A 26,360-nucleotide genomic window follows, 5' to 3' on the forward strand; every position below is an offset into this window, starting at 1 on the left:
GGAGTTGTGTCACTCAAGTATGAATGTCAGAAACTGTGAAAATATCAACTGTCTTCTCCAAAACAAATGTCACATGTATTACAAACATAAATGTATGTGTATTCATCTTCTTATAGTTATATGTTATGTAGATGAACTAACTCAGTATATGCCATTATATGCAATATATGCTAACTCTAAATATATACCATTATCTGAGAAATACACATTCTTCTTCTACTTCGTTTTTTTTTCTTTTAATGTGGATTATTGGTCAGTCCCTTTTGCATGACCGTGAAGCTTATGGAAAAAGTATTCTGTAGTTCATTTCAACCAACATTATATTTATCTGCACATAAAGGCATCTAGAGTAACTTGTCCATTCTACAGGAAGAGCAGGGAGATAACAGGTATTTATTAAGTGCCTTTTATGTGCTGGGCACTTTACTAAGTCCTTTATAAATATTATCTCATTTGATCTAGGCAATTCCTCTTCCATTTAGACTTCTTATAGGATAGCCATCATGACAGCAAATTGATCTGGTGATTATAGATCTCCATATTTATGTTTCATTTGATAATCAGATTTATTCCATGTATCATTTGGATTCCAGTCTCTGATACAATGGACCTGGATATAATTTGGGGCTAGGTTAGTCTCTCACTAAATCTTTCTGAATCATGACTTCATCCAGGAGTTTAGAAATTCAATGTTTCAGTTATTTGAAAATCTCTTTGTCTAATCAAACAAGCAGAACTTAAATTTAAAAGAATCAAATTGTTTGAAACTGAGTTTATAATGAATTATAAGATAAGTACTTAACATGGCAGAAAACATTAATTAAAATTTTCATTAAGTACAATGATTGATCCAAAACTGATTTTATTTGTGTACTCTAAATAAAATACAGAAATCTCAAAATTATCTTAATAATTTTGAAAGAATGAAACCATTTTTAGTTTAGGATATTTTTAGGGTAAAAAAGAAAATTAAAATACAGGGAATATCTGATACATTTTGGTCTTATGTTAAGCTAGGCTTCATAATCACCTTCACTCTATAGTGTGGTGGTGATCCCCATTCTCAAAGGCTATACCAATACAGCAAAAGTTCTGACAGCTGGAAACATTTTGAATATATCCAGCAGTGGTACCTCTGATGTCCAAGGGCCAGTTCTGTTTTGGAGGTGTTCATATTCAGGTTGGCAAAGAGCAAAACTTAGTGTGCTAAATTAGAGCAGTGATTACTAGTATTTGCTGTTGGGAGGCTCCACCTCAATGAATTTACAGATCTTGGAAATATTGAAGTAGAGAAACCTTGTTGAAAATTCTGCTAACTAAGAGCACTTTCAAAAGCTATACATATAAGAAAAAAATTTTTTTGAACTTTTCGCAGAAGTAGCCACTCTGCAATGAATAGAAGTTCATTAACTTAGACGTTTTCTCTGCTTGGAAATTAACGAGAAAGAGCAATTTCCTTCAACATGGAAGCATCAGGAATAACTATATGATGATCTATTAGATCTGATGAGAAAAGAAGGAGATTTTTAATATTAAAAGAAGGACATTAATAAAATATTAATTTAATATTAGTTAGGAATTGGTGTTTGTTAAAGATGATTAAAAGTATATACTTGGATTTTCCTAAGGAAGCCCATAAGGAATTTTATATTGCTCGTTGTGATCGTACTGAAAGTGCAGTAACTGAGTACCCATAATCCAGAATGATTGCTTACATTTTGCCATATTAAAAATATAATAGTGCTATAAGAAAATCTCCCAGTTTTATTTTCACTGTTCTGCTTAGAGGCAAGCAAATGGTTTTAAGGGCATAGTAATGTTGGAAATATATACTTATTTGAAGCCATACATGAAACATGAAGTTCTTTAATGGAAAAGTGATCTCTAGTTCAGATTGAAGCATATTTTTTCACCTTCTTTAGGTTTCTTACTTTTTATATTTTTTGCAACATTGCTAATATGGAAATAAGTTTTGTCTGACTTCACTTGTATAATCGACATTTTATTGCTTGCCTTCTCAATAGGTAGGGGAAGGGTGGGAACAAGAGAATGTGAAACTAAAATATTTTTAAATGAATGTTAAAAATAAATTGAAAAAGAAAATTTAAATTTCCTCCTCTGGAAAAAAAGCATATTTTCTTAGCTATGAAAACATTGGAAGACTATATTTAAAGGAAATCAAGGAGAGTCTAATATGTGTGCACCCATATAAACAGATGGTAAATAATGGCCAAAAATAGTTGATTCCATGGTAATCTATTTGCTGTATTAAGATTTAGCATTCTTGTTTTCTGAAGAAGAGAATAGTGGGGCAGGAGAACTAAGATAGAAATATTTGGCAGCATTGTGGAAAGTAAGTGGGAAAATATATACTATAAGTTGTAAGTTATTTTCATGTATAATAATGATAAAATATTCGCAATGAATTAATTCTAAAAGAATGCCAATATAGAACTATTAGTGTTTATAGAATAATTTTATTTTTCAGAGATATTAAAACCTCAATTTTAATGCATTAGCACATTAATCTTCATAATGTCCCTATTAAGATGGTATTGAATGAGGAAAAGGGGAGAAAGTAATTTGTCATATTCAATGAGAGGGTGAATCCAGAACACATCTCTCTTGACATACAACCTAGTTTTATTTCAAGAAAAAATGATGACTTGATAAAGGCCAATTTTTTATTCATTTAAAACCCAATTCTCTTTAAAATAGGATGGAGAAAATCTCCACAGATATTCATAAGAGCACAACTACTTAATCATATAAGGAGAAGAGGCAAGAAGTATTAAACTATTCAGAGATCATCAAGTTCAAACTTCTCAGATTAAAAAAAATAAGAAAAATTAAGATGAGCTGACTTTCCTATGGTAGCAAGCAAAGAGTGGAAATGAGAAAGGGCAAACAAAGAAGGATCTTTTGCTGTTTTTGTTTTACTATAATGAAGAAGTGTAATGCCTCTGCTCATTCCAGGATCCATGGGCGTTTAGATTATAAGGCCAAGGATCCTGGGAGGGTAGAGTGTGATGGCAATAAAAATAGGATCTTTTGCTGTTTTTGTTTTAGTATAATCAAGTGACTGTGATTGAATCTTGCCTTTATCAATCAAGAGTTTTTACTAGGAGTAAAGTACAGAAACAAGAGTTTCTTTAATTAGAAACAGTGTATATATATATTTATATTATTAATTATTTTAATGTGATTTAAGATCTTCCCTGCTCATTAATGGGCCTGCCCATTAAGGGGAGTTTGATTAGGAAAGATCTGTGGGAAGGCCCACATCTTTTGTTAATGAAGCAATTGGTTCTCAAGGGTTATGAATGCACTCTGACTCTAAAAAAATGTATAAATACTCTGAGTTGAGGTTTTACTTTGGGGTTTACTGACTGGAAGTGTTTGTTTGGACTGAAAAGGACTCTGGGAAGCTGCTAAGGAGGCCCCTGGTTTTTAAAACCCAGATGTCTGTGCTTCCCTCTCTGGTAACTATGGTCAGACAATTGGACCTGTCTGTTGAGTTATGGTCAGGCAGAGGAAGCCATGTCTGTTGATCTTTGATTTCTCTGTATTTTCTTTGAAGTTCAGGGTGCTGACTCCCCTGAACTCGGTGAATAATATATGTGCTTTGCTAAAGAAATGATGCATGTGCTTGACTAAAGTGATTGTTAACTCCTCAGAAATTACCTTTCTTTTTATGAATTGAGATCTAAGAACCTGTGATAGCCGGACTCCTTGTGCATGTTGGGTCTTGCAAGCATGTAGTAAGATGATGCTAGAATTTCATAGTACAGTGTTTATCTGTTATTATATATGTTGAAAACTCCACCATACACATTTCCTGTGAGTAAAATCATATAAAAGGCAACTGGGGAAATGAGGAAGTACTTTATGTCACAAAAGTTCCAGCTAGAGATTTTATGAAAACATTTATGGTTTAGCATGGCATTTTGGTTGAATGGCAGGCAACTTTTCCTAAAATATGTACCTTATTCAGCCCAGTTATTCTAATGTATGGTAACCTCCTTTATTAAATGGCAAAAGTTACAGGAGGGTAAGCTTTGGTCAGCACCAGGGTGAGCTCCTTTCTACCCACTTTTGGTTTTTTTTCCCTTGTCTCTCTTCATTTTTTCACTTTATATATAGTTGCAGTAGTACTAGAGCAAATGTTAAGGGGATGTTCCTATTGTCTATTTTCTAATGAATAAATTATCTAGGAATAAAATTTATCCCATGTGAATATTTGCAGTTGATCAAATTCCTTTTCTATCTAGCCTAGAATTGTGACTACTGCCATTTGAGGAAGAAAATAAAACCATTTTTGATTATTCAAAAACCAGCTTCCTCACTCCCTATTCCTCTTCCACTCTTTCTCTCTCTCTCTCCCTGTCTTCCCCTCTCTCTGTCTATCATTCTGTCTCTGTCTCTCTGTTTTTTAAACCAAATTGTGGCATTATACTAGAATCAAATATCTAAGACTTACAGTGAGAGTAATTTTTTTTTAAAGGACATTAAAGGGATTTCACATTGGAATCCAGGAACCAATTTTTTTTAGTGCATTTCAAAATGTGCCAAATAACAGGATAGTAGAATAATACTTCTCTGTTCTGAAAGCATTTGCTTAGAAAATAAGGGTTGTGACTAAAAGAGAATGAGAAAAAAATGTTCTTTTTGGAGCATTTTATTAAACTACTACTGAGCTATAATTACCAAGCCATAATTACTAGAAAAATGTTCAAAATAAGGCAGTGTGTAGCAGGAGCTGTAGAAACAGCATGTGGAAGATAATTGGACAGAGCACATCAATAACAATTTTGATCATTCATACTGTAGCATCATCATTTGGGAATGAGAAGAGGCTATGTCACACATCTAGCACTATTCAGCTAACCATCCAACCCTTTAACCTCTAACTTTGTTTCTTTCATTACAGTCATCTCTGTTTTTTGGATAAATTTTTATTGAACATTTTCTTACTCTTCACAGTACAGCCTGTGCTATCTAAAGTTGAGAATGCAAGGCAACTTTTAATTAATGATCTGGCTTATTTGTCTCTATTGTGTGCTATAGGGAGAGTACTTGTGATCCCTCTAGCTACTTGAGGGGGTCCTAGGGCCAGGTTCTTGTTATACAAATACTTACATTATTTAGAAGCTACAGTTTTATTTTCTTCATGAAGAGATAGTTTACTTATGACATTTGATATTAAAAAAATCATATCAGCAGCTCATCAAAAGTCATACCATTCCCCCGGCGAAATCGGTTAGGTTTTTGTCTTTCTTTTTGTGGTGGTGACAACATGTGAGTCAGTTAGCTGACAGGTAGCTGACCCTCTGAAGTAGTCCGGGGATTTGATGACTACTAAACTCCTAGAATCCTCCAATAAGGAATCAAATTCTGAGAAATGGACTATCTTGTTCAAGGTGCTCAGGAATCTCCATTATCAGCAGAGTAGGAATGAAAATAGTCTATTTGGTTCCTCATCCAATGTTCATTAAAGACTTGAAGGCACTGTACCAGAATTTTCCGTTCGTTCATTGTGAACAAAGTTATATGATTGAACATCTCTATGTTCTGAGCTTTGCAGGTCAGTGCAGGAGTAGGAAGCTAATTCTTGCTTCACATAGCAAGATTAGGGGTGAATGTGAATAGGCTCTGTGGAAAGGAAAACAGGAGCATGATTTATAGGACCTCATAAAACAAAGCTTTTAGAGTTCTTTAAATACAGAGGAAGAAGGCTATCATATAAATACCACTTTTTTGGAGGTGGAGGTATGACTCACAGCATTCTCTCATTTGAATTTCAATAGACTCTAAGGTAGATAAAACAATGGCTTGAGAAAATATTCAAGGAATTTCTTTTGTGTACTTTGCTGATTACCAAAGTAACAAACATATAAAGCCACTTTGAAAATAAGGAAAAGAAATTTTATAATGATATTTTCCCTACCATTTTTTATATTTGCAAAAGAAAAGACAAAAGATCAGTTCAAAAATGTCACCCACTCCCCACAAAATAGAAAAAATATTCTTAAAATCACAACTTACACCACCCAGTTAAATGAAAATGATATGAATATTAATTAGCACAATTATTAAATCAATTAATATCAATATCAGCATTCATATCAAATGGAACTGATTATATATAATAGATTCTTACAGAGTCATAATTCAAGAAATGGTTGACTAACACTTATGCTTAATGTTTCAGTTCATTAAAACTCTGATTCAGAATATAAAATTCACAAAATGAATGCCAAATTAATACTTAGAGACTAATATGTAGAAAGTCATCTTAGTATCTCAGTAACATTCATGGAACATGTTTATAGGCAGATTACTAAAGGAATTCACAGGCAAACTAGAAAAGGCTGGGTTTCCATGGCAGCAAAGAGTTGAAAACAAATATGATTGTCATCACCACCACCATTTTTGTCACTCTCATTTTATGTTGTCTGAAACACAGAAACATATAGATACTATTTTTGTTTTACAAGTTCATAAAGACAATCTGAACTCCTACAAATGTTTAGGGCACACTGAAACAGGATTTCATAGCTATAGGTTTTCACATCTAGTTCCAGTCAGTAGTTATTTTTTTCTATAATGATTCTTAAGGTAGGCACTTGCTATCAGTGTTGTCTTTAATGTGTAGGCATTTTTATGGCAGTTTGTTTTATGAGCTGTCACCTAAGATTTGGAATGGTGTAGTTCTACACAAGAGAAATTGTAGGTGGAATGGTCAACACACTTGTACTTACTGTCAGCAAGTAAAGACAGCTAATAGCATGATTAACTTGATTCTTTTCTCTATATATGAATAAATTCTAAAAAATTTAAGATCTGAACTTTCTGCCTGACAGAAAGAGTAATACCTAAATGAGAACATGAAAGAAGTATAAAATGAATCTCAAGTCATGTAAAAAAGAAAATTGAAGACAAAAGCATGAATCATAAAGTGAGTGTTCTGGATGACTGCCTCTCATAATTCCTGCTATTTATAAATGTTGCTGAATATTAGAGGTGGAAGGGTGCCAGGCCTAGAGGCCTGAGGGCTACCCGAGTCTTCCCTTACCTCTATCGGAGGTCTTCGGTTGGCCAAACCGGATGCTCGTATGAGAGAAAGGACGTTCCAGAGTCGAACAAGGGTTGAGCTTTATTTCAGGGTCTAATTACAAGTGCAGGGGAATTCTTCCTTAGGAGGGAGCGAAGAATCTCCCAAGGAGGCAAAGATCTTACAATAAGAGATTGGAAGGAGAAGTATAAGTGGGGAGAGAGGGGGAGGGGAGAGAAGAGTGAGGAAAAGCGGAGCCTTGTTGTCCTCACCGCTCCGTGCCCCTCCACCCAAGAGAGCTTTCAGGCTTTCCTGATCCTACTTAAACTCTCCAGCAGCATAGTTTGCATCTGAATACCGTGCTGTTAGATAACAATAGTGTGCCCAGATCCGGGACAATCTTGAGGGTGGGGAGAGCTCTCTCCCATCACGTTTCTCACGGGAAGAGGCGGAAATACACGAGATAGCTCGGTTCACCTTGATTCCCAGTCGTTTCCTGGGGGGTCTCGTGAGAACTCTAAGATTTAGAAGTTCCCACCTTTACCCGCCCGAGACTGTCCACCTGGAATTGAGCTTCCATCCCCAACAGAAGGGTCCTTAGCTTTTATGCAAATCAATCCAATCTAATCCAATGAACATTTTAAAGTGCCTATGACATGCTAACTGCTGTGCTAAGTGCTGAGGATACAATAAATAAAAATAGTCCTTATCCTCAACAAGCTTACAATATAAATTTTCAAATCAAGCGAACCAATGTGCAGATAACAAAGTAAATACTAGATCTCAATGAACTACCTAAGACATGGCTGCACAGCAAATTAGTGGCATGGCCAAGAGTAGCATGAAAGTCTTCTAATGATTTGTCAGTATAAAAATGGGACTCTGTTCAAATTCCCAAGTAAAACTTTCCCATTATATCCACACTGAATTTTAAAATCCACATGCAATGTTCTGATAAATGTGACTAGTGAATCCCCTGAAGTAGTTGCATGTATTTGAATTCTTATATTCAAAATTATAATTATGTAAAATATGGTAACTGATTCCAGCCCAGTGGAAATATGCGGTATGACTTTGAATAACACAACCCCATCAAAGGATTCTTTTTTCATATGAAGTAAAATCTAGTTGACAATATGTCTAGATTGACTAATTTTGGGAGGGGGATGATTTAATATGATAGGTTAAAAAGTATTATTAGTGCAGTTTTGATATTCATGAGAGGCAGTGTCACAAAATGGATAGAAAGCCAGGAAGACTTGGACTAAAGTTGTGTCTTGGACACATGCTGGCTTTGTGACCCTACACAAAACACTTAACTTCTCAGTGTTTTAGGCAACTTTTAAATTTTATTCATTGCAGAGAAAATGCTGGCCTGTACTGGTATAGGGAGTTAAGTCATATTAATGAAATCACAGGGCCATTTCCTATCCTACAATTTGTCCCCTAAAATCAGGTTATTCTTCATTTTCATTGGAGAATATTTTTAGAAAAAGATACAAAATAACATAAAAATGGATCCAAGACACTCAAGTTTTGCAATGGAATGAAGGAAGGAAATAAGCATTTATTAATGTGGCAGCATTTATTAATATGACACTAAGCACTTTACAAACATTATCTTATTTGATCCTCACAACCACAGTAGGAGTTATGGTGCTGCTATTATTTCCATTTTAAATTAAGGAAATCCAAGCAGACAGAGGAGAGTTGGAGAATGAATGCTTTATCCATTTTGATTTCCCTCCTCCAAAAAAAGATTGACTGGAATTGAGCATGTTCTATCCTTTCTTGGTGATTTTAAAAAACAACAACAAACCAGCAGGTACTAATTACTATAATGGTTATTAATACTAATTTAAGAAAGACAATTAGTGTAACTAACCTGGACCAAAGAATATCTTTTTGGGGGTCTTAACTATTGCACCTAAACAATAAAAGCACATCCTCTTTTTTTCTAAAGCGCCAGAGAAGGTATTTTTGTAATGATTATTTCTATCTGAAAAATAAGCTTAAAAGCATGTTATATTGCTTGAAATAGTATAATTACTGTGGGATTGTATGGACAAAGCAGAGATTTTTAGTTGATGTTCACCATCAGAGTTCTTAGATTGATTTCTCTATTAATATGTCAGATCAACCAATTTTTTAAAAGTTTTAGCAAAAATAATATTAACCATGCTATTTTAAAAGGACTGATTCTTGTTCTTTGCATTTAATGGGATCATGAGTTTCATATATGGAATAGAATCATAACCTTTAGAGCAAGAAAAACCGATAGCAATCACTGAGTCTAATATCTACGTTTTACAGATAAGGAAACTGAGCCTCAGAAAGTTGAGTAATTTCTTTTTGTATATACCCGCATTGTCAGATATATGACTACCTTGTCATGTTGAGAACATGGCAGGATAGAGTATTTATGTGCTATGAGAACAGTACAAAGGAAGAGAAGACATATTAATCAAGAGAAAATGTACTTAGGGAAGAGAATTCTGACATAAAAGATTAAGAAAAAAGCTTTGGCGGAAACAATATAAATGGAGATGTTTCCTGATGCAAATAGAATTCCTTTGTACCTTAGTAGTAGTAAGTCATAGTAGATTAAAAGTAGTAGTTACTGAGTTCAGTCAGTCAGTAAGTATTTACTAGGTACCTATGACAAATGAAACACTATATAAAAAGTTGTGGCAGTTATGAAGAAGTTCAAATTATTGTTATAGTCAGCAAACAGCTGTATTTTATAAACTATATAATCTAGTATATAATAGGTAATAATAGTGATGATGATAATAGTCATTATCATTAGCTGGCATAACATAACACTTTAAAGCACTTTACAGATATTATCTCATTTTATCCTCACAACAACCCTGGGGAGTAAGTCTTGTTATTATTCTGTTTTGTGATGAAGAAACTGAGGTAGACATAGATAAAATTACTTGCCCAAGGTCACACAACCATTAAATGTCGATGGCTGGGTCTTCTTGGCTCCAAGTCTAGAGCACTTATCTACAGTGCTACCCTCGATAATAAAAGATGCTCACAAATAGCTATAATACACAGCAATCTATGAGGATATGGTACAGTAGAGAGGAAGTTTCTCCTCTGAAGTCAGAGGATATGGATTTGAATCCCATCTTGGATGATTATTATCAGTGTGACCTTGGACAAAGTACTTAAATTCCCTGAGGCTCAGTTTCCTCATCTATAAAAATGAGAGAATTGTGTGAGATAGTCTCAAAGTTCTCTTCTAGTTCTGGATCTATGATCCTAAAAGGTAGAGGTGTCAGATACTTGACTGTTCCGAAATGGATTAAAATACAATTAGGAAATATTAACTAAACAAATAAATTCAATAAAACTTGAATAACATTACATTTTAAAATATGTGGCCTGAAGGGATCCTCGGGTATTTCTATTTGAGTTTGATACTACTGCCTTCAAGCACAAGTCTTACTCAGTGACTGCATTACTGAGGTGTTGCTATTGTGTGTTCGTCCTTCATTGCTAAAGAAGACCATGCCATCAGAGAAATAATGACATGACTTGTACTTGACTTTGTTTTGAATGAGGGAGGGCTGTGCAGGTCACCAGTCTCACTTCTCCTCCACAGTCATCTGAGTCCAGTGACCAGATATTCATCAGGATGACTGGAGATGACCCAGGATGAGGCAATTGGGGTTAAGTGACTTGCCCAATGTCACACAGCTAGTGAATATCAAGTGTCTGAGGTGAAGTATGAACTCAGGTTCTCCTGACTCTTGCCCTGGTGCTCTATCCACTGCACCACCTAGCTGTCCCACAGTGTTGCTATTAGAGTATTAATGACCTAGTTGGTCCTCATTTATAATGCATAGTTTTTGACACTTCATGAAGACCCACCAAACCATCTCTGCTTCCTATCCTTGAACTTTCATTACAGATATTATGTATCTCCAAGCCATGTTAATCAATATGGAAATATAACAAAGGTTTTTGCTTATGTGGCTGGTGCAAGTCACTGGATTTTTGTTCCTCAGAGATCGTACTCAGTTAAGAAATAAACTGACAGAATATACAATGAGAGAGAAATTCCACTCTGCAAGCCTTTATATGCATGAGCACCTTTCTGAAACCATAGAATTCCATATTCTCCTTTAGTAGAGGAAGCAGCATATAAAGGCAAACATACTCTTTGTCAGCTAGATTCATTTAAACATATTGTTACTCATTGGTTTTTGTTATGACTTTTAAGGGATCTGCTGAAAAGTAAATGAAAAAAAATTTAGACCCAAACCCTCAGTTGTGGGTAATAGCAGCAGCTTAGCCATAGGAACAGGGCAAAGAATATCTGCTTGGGGGCATCAGTATTCCAATAGTGTTCTTATTTAGGAAACATCAATGAAGCTGGTTGCAATATTATTTAAATTAGATTCTGAATTCCATTATAAACATGTGACCAAAAGTACTTGTCAGGACCTATTGTTGTTTTTTCTTTCTTTCTGGATTTCTTTCTTCTTTTATTTTGGAGAATCCTATAATTTTCTGCAAAAATCTCTCACCAGTTTACTGGCTGCTTTCAGTAGGAGATAGAAAAGAACAGAATGGTTACTGTAAATCTGATCCGTATTCTTTTGAGTGACACTACACTCAGTTTAGTATATGTTCAAAATCACATACATTTGTAGCTTTTTATTCACAGCTCACATCTATATAGCTTACATAATAACTTATACTGAGGTTTTACAAAGTGTTCTCTCTGGATTAACCTATTTGATCTCTACATAAATCCTCCTAAAACAAAGTATCTGTTATGATTATCTAGCTAATAACTGAGTCTGGATTCAGGGTCTTCTTGATTCTAAACTCAGTTCTTAATTCACTATACTATGCAGAGCACTTGCAATCAACCAATAAACAGGTAAGTTAAGCACCTACTTTGTGCTAGATAGGGCAGCTAGGTGGCTTAGTGGATGGAGTGCTGGGCTTGGAGTCAGGAAGACTAGTCTACCTGAATTCCCATCTGGTCTCATACATGCACTAGCTGTCTGACCCTTGGGCAAGTCACTTAAACCTGTTTGTCTCAGATTCCTTATCTGTAAAATGAACTGGAGAAGAAAATGGCAAATCTCATTAGTTCCAAGGATAGCAATTGCCCTCCACCACCTAGGGTTGTAGAAAGGAGAACCATCTCATAAAGGCTTTTTGCTCTCTACTGACACCTCTGGCTCATTAAGGAAAAGTAGAAGTTTTACAATTGTTGTAGCTTCCTGGTGTGGGGAATGACAAACAGTATCTTTGTCAAGAAAACCCCAAATGGCAAAGTCAGACATGTCTGAAATGACTGAACAACAACATTGTTGTAGTTTTATGATACTATGTTAGGTACTAGGGATATAAGCAGAAAGAATGAAACAATTCTTAATCATGAAGAGCTCACATTCTAATGAGAGACAATATACATAAAATATATATGTATGTGTATATATATATATATATATCATAAATATAAAGTGAATAAATATATACAAAATAGTTAAACAAAGATAATGTGGAAGGCAGGAAACTAGCAATTGGGAGGGACCAGGAAAGGTTTCGTGCAGAAGATGGTGCTTGAGCTGCTTCATAAATGAAGACGGGAAGATCCTGTGAGGCAGAAGTGAGGAGTAAATGCATTCCAGGTGTTTGGGAACAGCCAGTGCAAAGGTGTAGACACTGGAGATGGAGTGTAAGTCTGTGAGTGAGGAACCTAGAAAAGATCAGCTGGGTTGAATGTCAGTCTGCAGAAGGAGGGGGATGATGTCCGATGAGGCCACAACGATGGGCTGCAGGCAGGTTGTGTTGGTATTTAAAAGCTAAAAATAATTAAGGTACACTGAACTTTAAGGTCATTTTCGTAAAGAACTGTTCATAATGAAAAGGGCAGGAAAAGTGTGCAAAACAAGAGATTCATATTAATTGTCAAAGGATGTGGCATATTACCATTCTTATTAATGAATCACACTTAAAGAACTTTGTTTTACTGTATACTACCAAGACACATGTATGAAGAAAAAAATCTTCCTACAAGAAAAAAGATAAGTTTTCAAAAGAAAATTATCTACTGTATAGATTTGAGAACTTATCTCTCTGTTAACAAGATGGAATGATACCTTACTTGTGTGGGAATCTTAATGTTATTAAGAGGAGGTTAAAGACTTTTTATTTATTAAACAAGAAAAATGTGAAAATGAGAAGCATAGTATTAAAGGGACCAAAGAGAGCAATTGCTGTTCTGAGAACTTCAGACCTACAAAGAATGAAGATATGCCAGCTAATTTGTATGTAACTTAAGAAGGTAAAATGGGACTCTTATAAATATTTGGAGGATGAGATATGATCTATTAAAAGACTATCATTTTGATAGGAGAAATTTGGGGACTTGGGAATTTTTAAGTAAAGGGTAAATCATTGAAAATCAGGAGGACTTCATCTAAGAATTAAGTAGGCAAGAATCTTCATGAAAGACAGTAGTAAGAGAAGAAGAATCTAGCAAAAATCAAAGGGAAGAATGGGGAGGGCTGAAAAGCTACTTTGTTGGAATTCTGGCAGGTAAAAGCAATTAGCTAAGAGACCGATTCAGGATTGGTCAGAGAACTGACATCATTGACCAATAGTTCCAGGGACAGCAATTGCCCTCCACACCTAGGGTTGTAGAAAGGAGAACCATCTCATAAGGGCTTTTTATTCTCTACTGACACCTCTGGCTCATGAAGGAAAAGTAGAAGAAGTTTTACAACTGCTGTAGCTTCCTGGTGTGGGGTCATCTCCAGTTGTCCTGATCTATATTTTGTTGTTGTGTTTTTCTTGAAGAGGACTATGACATCAAGATGATGACATGATTTTCAGTTGACTTGGATTTGAGTGAGGGAGGACTGTACAAGATCACGAACCTCGCTTTCTTCTCCTGAGCCATCTGGGTCCAGTGGCCTGATATTCATCAGGACAGCTGGTGATGGCCCAGGATACAATGGGAGACCCTGGTCCTTTCAGGCTAAGGTATTATAGCATTCTCACTTTGAATGAGATATGCTCATTCAATAAATAGACTTCTTTAAGCGGTTGCTCAGGGGATGACCCCTGTAAAAAAAAAAATCAAACTGGGAGAAGACCCTCAGGGTTCCTGGTCCTCCATCACTCAAATCAAAGTCAACTGCCAAGTCATGACATCATCTTGATATCATGGTCTTCTTCAAGAAGGAAGCACAAAAACAACTGGTAAGTGAGTAGCAACCTTCCTCCTCCCGTTTCTCCTCCTCCTTCTCCATCTCCTTCTTCATCCCACCCCCCAAAAATGCCTTTTTTCCTCTGGCTACATTTCTTCCTCAAAGTTCAAGCCTCAAAACCAATTCACTCTGGAGTTCATAGACTGAACAAGTCCCCACCCACTTAGCAAGGAGTAGATTTAAATACTAAATACTAATTGTGTTTCTCTTTTACCCAAGGAACCCTGAGGGTCTTCTCCTCTATAGCTTGACTTGCAAAGGGTCAGACAGCTAGTAAGTGTATGAGGCCAGATTTGAATTCAGGTAGATGTGTCTTCCTGACTCCAGGCCCAGCACTTCTTCCACCTAGCTGCCCTACTTTGCACAAAGTAGGTGCTTAATTTAACTGATTGATAGCAAGTGCATTGCATAGTATAGTGAATAAAGAATTAGGTTTAGAATCAAGAAGACCTTGAATTCAGACTTAGTTATTAGCTGGATAATCATAGCACAGACTTTTTTTTAGGAGGGTTTATGTAAAAATAAAATAGGCTAATCCAGAGAGAGCACTTTGTAAAACCTTAATATAAGTATTATTTAAACTATATAAAGAACTGTGAATAAAAAGCTACAAATGTATGTGATTTTGAACGTACACTGAGTTGAACATAGTGCCCAGATGGCTCCAGGGGAGAAAGTGAGGCTGCAGATCTTGCACAGCCCTCCCTCACTTAAAAACCCAACTCCTTTGCAAGTCATGTCATCACCTTCCTGATGTCATGGTCCTCTTCAAGAAAGAAGGACAGCAGCTTCCTGGTGAGCCAGGAGCTTCAAGAATGAATCTGAACTGTGTTGTTATTGGTCAGTTCAGTCTCCAGATTAGTGAACAAATTGGCTGGGTCAGTCTAAATATTTAACCCTGGAACTGGCTAGTTTGATGAGTCTGGCAGTTGTCTGACTTAAACAGAACTCTTATTCACATGAACAGATAACACTTTCTAAAGGCTCTTTTAAGAGTGATGGTTAATTGAAACGAGCTTATCAAGGCTACTTTCAAGTAGAGAAAAGAAGAGAATTTCCCTCAGCTAAAGAACCACAAAGATCAATAATCAAGCAGTGAGCAGAGAAGCAGTTTCTCTAGGGTAGATGTTCCTGAATAGACCAATAATTTTAAAGCCTGCAGTCAAGTTTTGGTTGCCCTTAACACAGAAGTTCTCCTCCCCGATATGCTTCCATGTTAGGCTCCTATAATTGTGCGACCACTCTTCACCACAGTTAATGAATGCATTGGTGGAAGAATATGATCTGGGTATGTATGAATATTGTGATGTATTTTATTACAGGTACCTAGGTGGTATATTGGAGTGCCAGGTTGGACTCATCTTCCTGAGTTCAAATTTGGCCTTAGATACTTGCTAGCTGTGTGATCCTGGGCAAGTTGCTTAACCCTATTTGCCTCAGTTTCCTCATCTGTAAAATGAGCTGGAGAAGAAAATGGGAAACTGCTCTGATATCTTGTCAAGAAAACCCTAAATGGAGTCACAAAGAATCAGACACAACTGAACAATGATAGGTTTTTATTATTTATGTGTTTTACTCAAGTATTTTTTTTTACTATTTGTATTAAGTAGTACAAATTCATTTTGCTTTATTATTTTTATTATAGTATTTCCTTTGTTTTTTCATAAAGTAAATGATTATGTTTAAAATTTAAAGTGTCATTATAAGTGACTGGTCATATAAATAGTATGTATGCTGTGGAGGTCTTGTCTTGTAAGTGACTGGTTGTGTAGATGGAAACATATTAGATGGGGGTTCAGGAGCTAGAGTAGTGAGTAGGGGAAGCCTATTTCCCCTCAATAGGATTCCCTGTAGGATAGTCTATTGTCCATCAGCAGTCTATTGCTGAGAAATTAGATCTGCTAGTGTGAGAGCAAATTGGAAGAATGAGAAAAGCTGAAGAAAGAGGGAGGTTTTGAAATACATAGGCTGTACTTGGGAAGCCCATCAGAAGAATACCTCACTTGTCTTGCTGTATATACTAGAGGCAATAAGAAGTCACTTAGAGCTGATTGAGTAAAGAAAATCATTTTGTGAGCAGTGTATAGGATACATTGCAGTGGTGAGAGACTTGAGGCAGGGAGACTAATTATGAAGCTATTGCAATAATGTAGGTAAGAAGTGAAGGGGGACCAAATTAAGGATGAGCTATGTGACTAGAGAGGAGAGGTTGGATGAGAGAATGCTGTGAAGGTAGAAAATTCAAGATTTGGCAACTGATTAGACCTATGGGATGAGGGAGAGTGAGAAAAGAAAGAAAGAAGGCAATATACACATACATACATACATACATACATACATACATACATACATACATACATTTATGCACACACATGCCCATATAGCATATATATCTGTGAATTCATCTGCATAGAGATGACTGTTAAACCCATGGAATCTGATAAAGTGACCAACAAAAAGAGCCTAGAGAGAAAGGAGGCCTATTCCAGTCTTGGATAAAGCCCATAGATAGAGGAGTGGGATATGGTTGATAAATCAGTAAAGAAGATTAAGGACTATTCACAGAGTTAAGGTGTTGTTTGTCCTTTGTTCTCAAAGAGGACCATCACATCAGGGAGGTGATGTCATGACATGTAAGTGAATTGAATTACAATGAGAGAGGGCTGTGCAAAGTCACCTCTCCTCTGGAATCATCTGGGTCCAGTGGCAAGATATAGATCAAAATGACTGGAGATGGTTCCTCTCATGAAGGTAGAAAGAGAATCAAGAAAGAAGGGTGTGCCGCAAAAACTCAGAGAGGAGGAAGTATCCAGGATGGGGTAGTCAACTATGTTCATTGCAAGAGAAAGGTCAAAAAGGATGAAGACTGAGAAAAATCTAAGTGATTCGACAACTAAGAGATCATTAATAACTTTGAAGAAATCAGATTCCAGTGAATGATGGGGTCAAAAGCCAGATTTCAATGAGTTGAGGAGATAAAAGAAAACAAATATTGACAGATTTTCAAGGAGTTTGGGTAAGACAGGGAGGAGTGATATAGGATAGCTACTTGGAAGGATTCCAGGCAAATTTGAAGGGGACTTGGTCATGTCTCAAGGCAATAGGGAAAGACCCAATAGTTAGAAAGAGGTTGAAGATTCAAAAGACAGGAAGGGGAATCAATTGAAAACACAATCTGTAGAATAAAATGGGAGGGAATGGAATAAAGGGCAAGCATAGAGAGCCTCTGGTTAAGGAAAAAGACTTCCTCCTCTTTGTCAGAGGTTGGGAAAAGAAATTGATCAGGAGATAATGTCAAAGAATTTTGAGACGAGAATGAGAGAAGAGGGAACTCACATTGAATAACCTCAGTTTGCCTCAGTAAAGTAAAAGGCAAGTTTCTGAGGTTGGGAGGATGGGGCAGGGCAAGAGGAGGGAGGAAGAGGAATAGGAAGCTTGGGGAAGGACAAGAAGGGTTGGAATAACTTCTATGGGGAGTGAGATAGGGGATCAATTAGAAAAGAATAAAAGGGCTTCTTTGCTGCATTGAGAGTCCTATTGAGGGTAGATAACATGAATTTATGATGAGTTCAGTCAGCATGGTTTTAAGTTTTCCTCCAATTACTTGGGAAGAAGGACAGAGGAATTAGACGATGGGAATAATCTAGGGCTGATGCCTGGCAAGAGGAGTGGTTTAGGATTGGAAATAAGATCAGACGAGAGTGTAGAGTTGAAGTGGCTAACTATTGGGTTGAGACTGCAGAGGAAGGAAATTGAAATCAGGATGAGGTAATGGCACCAGAGAGTATTGAAAGCTAAGGAACTGAAAATTCCTTAAAACTGAGTGAAGAATATGTTTAGGAGAAATGAGGCTTAAGAAAAGGTGGAATAATAGGTCATTATGGCCCAAAATCAGAATATTAGTTACTATTTAGGGAAGTGAAAGACAATGAGATAAAAGGAGGTTAAAAGATCAGGAAGTTAGAATTTGAGGGAGCTTCTAGTTGGATATTAAAATCCCCTAGTATAAGAGAAGGAATTGGAGGAAAGAGAAAGAAGGTGATTTCAATGCTGAACTTCTTGAGAAAGGAGGGAGAACGATTTGGGTATAGATATACCATAGCCAGCATAATTTAGGTTGTTTAGAAAGTTTTAATTGAGTAGATTTGAAAGGAAGACAGATTATTGATTAAAGAAAATAAAGGGAGAAGCTAGAAGTGACAGTAGGGAGCAAGAAATCATCTGATTTTTTCCAGGATGAGAGTGTCCAGGGGAAGAGTGTGAAAGAAGGTAGAGCTGGTGCTATGGAGGATGGCCAAAAATGCAATATCGTCAGATGGAAGTCAGGTCTCAGTGAAGGGTAATAGGTAGGAGTATGAGAGCAAGAATTCTGACATGAGGTGGAGTATATTCACTCTGGGACATAAAAGTCAGAGGGCAAAGTGGAAGAGGTATGCAGGGTTACAATGGGATATGAGTGAGGTGAGGTTGAGGAGAATGGAAATGAGAGAATGAGAGGAGAAGACTGGGGATGATTTTCTCCTAAATGGTCAATATTAATTAGTACATACATAGGGAGAGAAATAGGAGAATCCATAGGGTTAATAGTGAAGTTGAGTTTTCAAGGGTTATTGCCAAGAGTGTTGGGTTACATCTTTATCTATTCTTCCTGGACTTGGGTCTGGGTTTAGCTTAGGCCTGCCAGGTTTGGTTGTTCCTGCTCTTTCTCTAAGGTAGAAATTAAAATGAACCCATTTCACAGATGCTATAAGGCAATGGTGTCAAACAGATAGAAACAGGATCCCTTAACTCTCTATAAGGATCCCTGTGGGCCACATACTGACTTAGGTAAACCACATATCATCTGTGTTTTATTGTATTTTTATTTCGTTAAACATTTTCCAATTACATTTAAATCAGAGTATTGTGGGCCACAGTGGGTCATAGGTTTGACATCTCTGCTCCGAGATAAAATAACCTAAGACGGATGACTTTACCTACTAAGTGATGTACTGGAGACTAGAATCCTTTATCTTCTTATTTCAAAACCAGTAATCTTTCCACTGTAGAGTGCTGTTTATATATAATGTTGATATAAGGAATTCTAGCTCTCAAGATGGACACAATAAACTTAAAAGTTGGGTGGAGGGGGAAGGAGAGACAGAGGGACAAATTGATTTACTTTCTTTTAGGGATCTTATAAATCAACAATGCGTGACATACAGTATCAGTCAATAGTTCAATAACTATGCTGAGTGCTTAGCCCTCCAAGTCTTCCTGTTAGTGAGACAAAAAAGGATTTCTGAAATAGTGTTACCGGGCAAGCAATGTGTAACTTCCTCTCCTCCTGATCTTTCTATGCTATGAACTCCAATTGAAAAGTGATGTGTGTACAAAATATCTTCTCTCTTTCCCAGGAAATTAGATGGTGCCCTGTTTAAGATACAAACTGGAGAACAGGGTTTTTTACCTGACATCCACAAACATTTTTTGATAACAATATTTTAATATAATTGATTTCCTTGACAACCCAATACACTGCATTTTATGAATTTAAAAACATTATTCCAAGATAGTATCCATAGGCTTCAAACTGTCAAAAGGGGCCATAATCCCTATACAAATAATTAAGGGGTCCTGCTATAGAAAGTTAGAAACGTGATGTCTAACTGGAAACTAGACCAAATAATTGAAAAGATAAAGGCCAAAGAGGAAGAATTTTCTTTGCATGAAATTAATACAAATTAACATGATACTCCAAAGTTAAAAAGAAAAAAAAGTGTAAAATGTGCTGGAAGTTAACATATTTTACCTAGACAAAAATTATGGTAAAATAGAGCAAAATTCCATGAGTATAAATAGAAAATCATAGAAATAAGAAAAAATACTATGAAAAGATTTTCAAAGTATTTTGCAGTTTAGGAAGGAGAAGCAAAAGGAGAGGAAAATAGTCATTGATGGTAGAAATAGGATTCAATGGAGTAGTCTAGAATTTAAAGCCTATGCTGGGAGAATAATTGATTAGGCCACAAGGCAAATGACTCCACACTTCAGATGCTCAGTTATATCTTTCTTTCTTACTCAGTGAGAAATCTCACCCATTTTAATTTGGTTACCCCAGCAGTTCCCTTCCAGGGATCGTGATACCATCTCCGGTAGAGAGACAAATTGCAGTATAGCTTGTACTCCACTAAGTTCTTGTTGAATGAGGGAATGATTTATGAATCAATTTGCTATGAATCCAGAGAGTGCGTTGCCTAGCTGGACCTCATCATACATGCCAAGTATGAGGACAAAGTTCTTAGACCAACCAAAGCTAAATAGTCAGATCCTTCAACAAGAATATCCCTTAAGCACAATATCAATCAATCAATCAATCAATCAATCAATGTTTATTAAAAGCCTACTATGTGCAGACACTAGGCTAAATGCTGGGGAAAACAAAAAAAGGCAAAGAACAGTGGCTACCCTCAAGCTTACGAGTCCTGACTGGTAAGTCAAGTCAAACAAGCATTTATTAAATCTCTACTACGAGACAGGTGGTATGTTTAGTGCTAGAAATAAAAAAAAAAGGGTGGTGGTGAGGGGAGAAGTCCCTGTTCCCCAACAAAGATGAATAAATATGGAAATTAAGAAAACTACTCTAGCCAGAACATTTTATGGACTTTTTTTTCCCTTGAAAATCTACTTTTTCTTCAGAAAAAAATCAGGTAGGAACAATTAAAAGTCAGAAGGAAAAAAAAACAGATACAGGAAATTGTCATTATGATCCATTTAAAAGGCTACAGGAAAAAAGAAAAAGAAAAGCAAATCTATGACCTTTTGTTAGATAACCTAAACTAATTCAAGCTCCACACTGGAAAATAAGACCAGGCTTTATTTCAGTCCCTATTCTCTATGATCATCAGCTTAAAAAGTCTTCTATTTTTTATCCTTAATAAATTGAGAAAGTAGTCTACTTCCTGTGCAGGACTGGGAAGAGCAAGCTAGCCCAGCTGCTCTTGGCTCTCTTCTATCTTGGTGGTGCCTTGCTTTGGAGGATTAAAGGGACTGACAACAATTAGCTCTAGCTGTCTGGACCTCCCCTTTCTTCTTCACTCCACTCACCATGGACATAAATTTCTTATAAAAAGGTGAATGAATAAAATCCTAGATATCATCAGAAAAGAAGAAAGACAGACAGACCTTCAGAAGACTAAGTACAATATCCTTTAGGATATGTAGAAGTCAGGTTAGTGTGTGTATATATATATATGTATATCTCAGTTGTGTATATATATTTTTTTGTAAAGGGATTCTCCTTCCTAGTTTAACATCTCCAGAAATGCCTCCCTTCTCTGCAGAGGATATTCTCTGCTCTAGGGTGTTCAACATGTGCAGGGGATGCCTGGTTGCTAGTTATATAGTTGATCTTACAGCTCTTTCCATTTTTTTGATTATCAATATAAAATCTTATCAGTCACATGGTAAGAGACTTTCAGTAAGTCAGTAGAGTAACAGAGGTCTTCTCATTTTATACGTAAGGAAACTAAGGTCCTGAGATATAAAGCAATTTGACCAAGTACACAGACAGGTGAATGGCCCAACTGAGACTAGAACCCCAGTCCCCTGACTTCCAGTCTATTGATCTTTCCATTTTCTAGACTCATTTTTGTCTTTCAGATAAGAATTCTATACGATCTTTTAATTTAGTATTTGTTGTTGTTTGTCTCTTTGTGACCCCATTTGAGATTTTCTTGGCAAAAATACTGGTTCACCATTTCCTTCTTCAATTCATTTTACAGAGGAGCTGAGGCAAATAGGGTTAAGTGACCTGCTGAGGGTCACATCTGAGGTCAGATTTGAACTCATGAAGATAAGTTTCTCTGATTGCAAGCTCATTGTTCCATCCCCTTTGCCACCTAGTGGTCATAGTTTACTATTTAGAATGTGTTACTTTTTTATCTCAGAGGAAAAATCTTTGGTTCAATTTCCCCTATCTTCATATATTAACATTCTAAAGATGATTTAAACTCCAACTACAAATGACTAATGGCTTGAACCAAGTGTCCAGAATACATATAAAGAACATTTAACTGATGTCTTACTTTAAAATTCAGTTCCCTGCAAGATTTTTTAAAACCACTTAATCTAAAAGCAGAATTGAATTATTAATGCAGAGCACTCTAATTGAGCATCCTATTGAGATTTCATCCCCACTTACCAGAGTAAGAGATATCTCATCACCTTAGAAAAATAAACAAGTGAATTTAACATTTTAAATAATGTTGGCTTGCAGTTAATTAGCCTGATAAAGAAGCAAATGAGTCCTACAGGGGAAGTAATATTACAAAGGAATGAATGAGGGTCACATTAGGAAAAAATATAATTTTCAACAGTTTTCAAAACCAGAGTTTCTTGCCCATTCTACTTTGCAGATGAACTTTCCTCTCAAAGTCTCACTAACTTGAAGGTATAGTTGAGCCTAAATAAATTCTAAGTTTTCTCTCCATTTAAAATTTCTCACCTCTCTTATAAAACAGGTATCTGAGAGGAAACTGGTGTGATTTTTATTTAAGGCATTAAAGGCTTAAGACATAGTGTTGATGCCTTTTATAGTTTTCTCTCTCTTTTTCAGAAATCCTCCTTCAGTTCCTAAATTATTAGATTATAAACATGACAGCTACTTTAATGGACCATAATTGCCCTTCTAGAATTATTGAGCTTTTGAAATCTGTCATCTGAGATTAGAGAACATAATGTCATCAAGCGTGGCTATTTGGCACTGACAAAGATACACATCAAAAATTAGGAATTGCTTTCCCCAAATAGAAAAAGTGAGTGAAGATACCGTATAGGAAAGTAAAGGCGCGCCCTCTACGGTTTGAAGAGTGAAATGGCAAATAAAGGAGGATTGATTTGCAATTACTCTGTTTCCCACTTCATAGCACTGACTCGCACAAAAGTCTCAAAGCTCTGAGTTTAAACCTGGCATTTTGTCTTGGGAAGATAATCTTACAATGCAGCTGTCTTATACAAGACAGCTGCTTGGTTATACCAGGTAATAACAAAGAAATTCCCTAAACTGACCTTTGAGCTCTGACTCGTCTAGACTATTGCAAAAGTCCTGAATTAAACATAACATCAATGCAATGTTTCCTAGCCACTCTCCCTCGTTTTAAGAGATTTCCTATTTAAAATAGAGAAGAAAATTAAGATTTTAAAAAATTACACTCTTTCCTAAACTTGAAGTGACCTCAGGTCTGGTTGAATCGCTACTACACAGAACAGTTTGTCTCTGGTACTGGAGTTGCTTAAGTAGAGAAGTATTAACTTTATCTATTCTCCACTCCACCCCTTCATTATTGTCCAGTCAGTGTACAATACACAAGTATTTGCACAACGCTTGACCAGTTTACAATTCCATATTAGTCTGTCAAATGTTTCCAAGTCCAGGCTTCCCGACCACCTATGAGACTGAGGGATGATAACCCCCTAGCATTGCCCCGTGCCTTCATCTCACCTGTCTGCAGTTCTTTGGAAGGATGGGATTCCCTGGGCAGGCGTTCCCTCCTTACCTGGGCAGGCGTTCCCCCCTTACCTGTGCTTTGGTCAAGAGACAGCTGCTGAGAGCCACCCAGCTCCAGATGAAGGGCAGTCCCCCAGCCTTGACCATGGCTAATAGCTAGAAGAGGAGAGCTCAGCCAGGAGGTTGGGGGCGGCGGGCGGTACCCACTTCACAGTCCAAGGTGCTGATAACTTTCTCCCCTCTCGTCAAGCTAGTGGTTCCCCGCAGGGAATTCAGCCAGTCTTCTTGTCACGAGAGGCAAAGCAGCTGGTGCCCAAGTTTGCTTAGACTGTGGGCTGAGGCACTCCGCTACCCGGGCTGTCTGGGCTCTCTAGCTGCCATGCACTCCTTAGGACCACGTTGTCTCCAACAGAGTCAGCCGCTACTTGCTTGGTCTCTCATCTTCTGGAAAATTTCCTACTCCAGGTTTACAAACAAGCAAACAGCCTCAGGCTCTGCTTTTGCAGCAGTCTGGAAAAGGGAGCAACCATGAGAAGAAGGGGTGAGTGGGTGGGTGGAAAAAGGGGCAGAGTGGAAAGTTGTCGCAGCGCCCTGTGGATCGCCAGCGGGCACTTGGTGCCAGGCAGCTCCGCACGTGTTTGTAAGTACCTTTGCCCTCCTTGAGTTCTCTTAGCACCTCAGGCAGCAGATCAGACAGGATGGAGCCAGCGAACTGAGTGGGTCCACACCAGGGTATCAGCTCTGCTTTTACCAATACCACCTTGCCTTCTCAGTGATTGGTCCGAAAAGTTCGCTGAATGACCGCACAACCTGATTTGTCGCTGGAGGTTGTAGCGCAGATGGGATTAAAAATTGAAACTCTCAGAGCTTAAAAACTGAGACTCTCTCAGCTCTTTCGTTACAATAGTAAAGTCCTCTGAACCCTTTTCACCTTTGCCTTTGCTGCTTAAATGTCCTCAGTTTCACTGATATGCGTATTCATCCCTCCAGTGAAGCAGATTGCAACCCCACGATGCTTTAGTGGAGAAGTCTCCTTACGCAGGGACGAGCAGCATAAATAAAAAGATTCACTTTCTGGAGATCAAAGCCGTTCTATTGTCAAGAAAGCAGATTCTCTTTTCTAAGAACCACAAATCAGAAGGTGAGCCAAGATAACTGTATACATGTCAGAGACTGGCGGCTGAGTTAAAAAGAAAAAAAAAATCGACATCCTAGTAGCTTACACTGTCTGCAATACTAATTTTGCGGGAAAATGCTTGGCTCTGCTCATCCCCTGGAGCTGGAGCAAACAGATATACCTAGTTACTAGCTGCCAGCTACAACACTAGATGTCTCATCAAATCACTAACTGGTCCTGTTAACCAGGCTGCAGAGAATCCTGACAAGTTGTCAAATGGAAAATGTGTGATTAAGGAGGTTTGGTTTTAAAGTTTCATAGTTCATTAGGTTTTTGACTGCTGCCCTGCTCTAGCTCTGACCAGGGGAAAAACAAAACAAAACAGTGTGTGTTCTTTGTAGCGTAAGCATTCTTTTCATGTATATACACTATCCAGTCAATGAAATTTAATTTCCTTAAAGAGATACTCTAATTTTTTCTTTTTTTTTTCTTAATCTTCCTGGGTCCAATGAGTTTCTTAATTATTTTTATCCTAAAGCTTAGTAACTGTTTGTTGAACTGAATTGGCGTGGCCTTGATACTATCAAGAACAAGTCTTTTTTTTTTCCTTCAAAATATGTCTGTCTTGCCATTACTTCTATAAATAAAACTTGAATTTGATTCAGAGGTACAAAAATATTTGTTTTTTAGAGTACCTAACTGCCTAGATTAAGTTAAATTAAATTTATAAAAGTTAATTTGCTGCTGCAGTATCTAAATTAAGTTCAATATTCTCTTAACAATGAAGTACTGCCAATCATCTGCTCTTTTCTTTTATGCAATAACTTAGCAATAGCTTGGGAAATAGATTTCATTATAATCAACAATACCAAAAACTTTTACAGCCTTTCATTTCATTATCATGCTCTTCCTCCCACACTCCTAAACTTGAGGACAGTTATTTAATGTATAATATTCCTAATGCTCCAGATGTGCTCATGTCAATTTCACTTACCTGGTTGGCCAACAGAGATGGACAGAGGAAGAATGAGTGAATGTGAACCCTCCAAGGAACATAAGAACTTTTAAAAATTGACTAAACTAACATATAGCAAAGGTGATCAGGGATCCATCAGTGCCCTTACCCATCATAAGGCAATATAAAGCAGTTGATCCTGATGCATAACTACATGTTCACTTATATTAATTATTATCATGAATGATATCCTGCTGGATCTAGGCAAGATTCCCAAAATGCTCCTATTAATAGATAGCATTATGGTGATGGCATGGAGCCTCAGAATCCTTCTCAGTTAAATTCATAAAGATGTCACAGCTACAACATTCAAGTCATTCAAAATCAGGGAGGGAAAGCCAAGATAAAAAAAAAACAAACTAATCCTCTTTGGATTTGTAAAGCTGATCATGCACACCTGAGGACTGCCGCTGTGAATGATTTTTAAGTGTCTAATCACG

The 26,360-nt window shown here is 36.9% G+C and overlaps 1 protein-coding gene across 1 annotated transcript in view; it reads right to left on the reverse strand.

Annotated features, from left to right (window-relative positions):
* Positions 1 to 25,232, reverse strand: part of PTH2R (parathyroid hormone 2 receptor) — a 129,492-nt gene extending 104,260 nt beyond the window's left edge. The window contains exon 1 of the mRNA XM_072617433.1: positions 23,861 to 25,232. Coding sequence (XP_072473534.1) covers positions 23,861 to 23,935 — 75 coding nt within the window. The 5' untranslated portion in view covers positions 23,936 to 25,232. The remainder of the gene's footprint in view (positions 1 to 23,860) is intronic.
* Between the last annotated feature and the right edge of the window lie 1,128 nt (positions 25,233 to 26,360).

Source organism: Notamacropus eugenii, chromosome 6 (genome assembly GCF_028372415.1).
Source record: "Notamacropus eugenii isolate mMacEug1 chromosome 6, mMacEug1.pri_v2, whole genome shotgun sequence".
In the NCBI taxonomy this organism is placed as follows: domain Eukaryota; kingdom Metazoa; phylum Chordata; class Mammalia; order Diprotodontia; family Macropodidae; genus Notamacropus; species Notamacropus eugenii.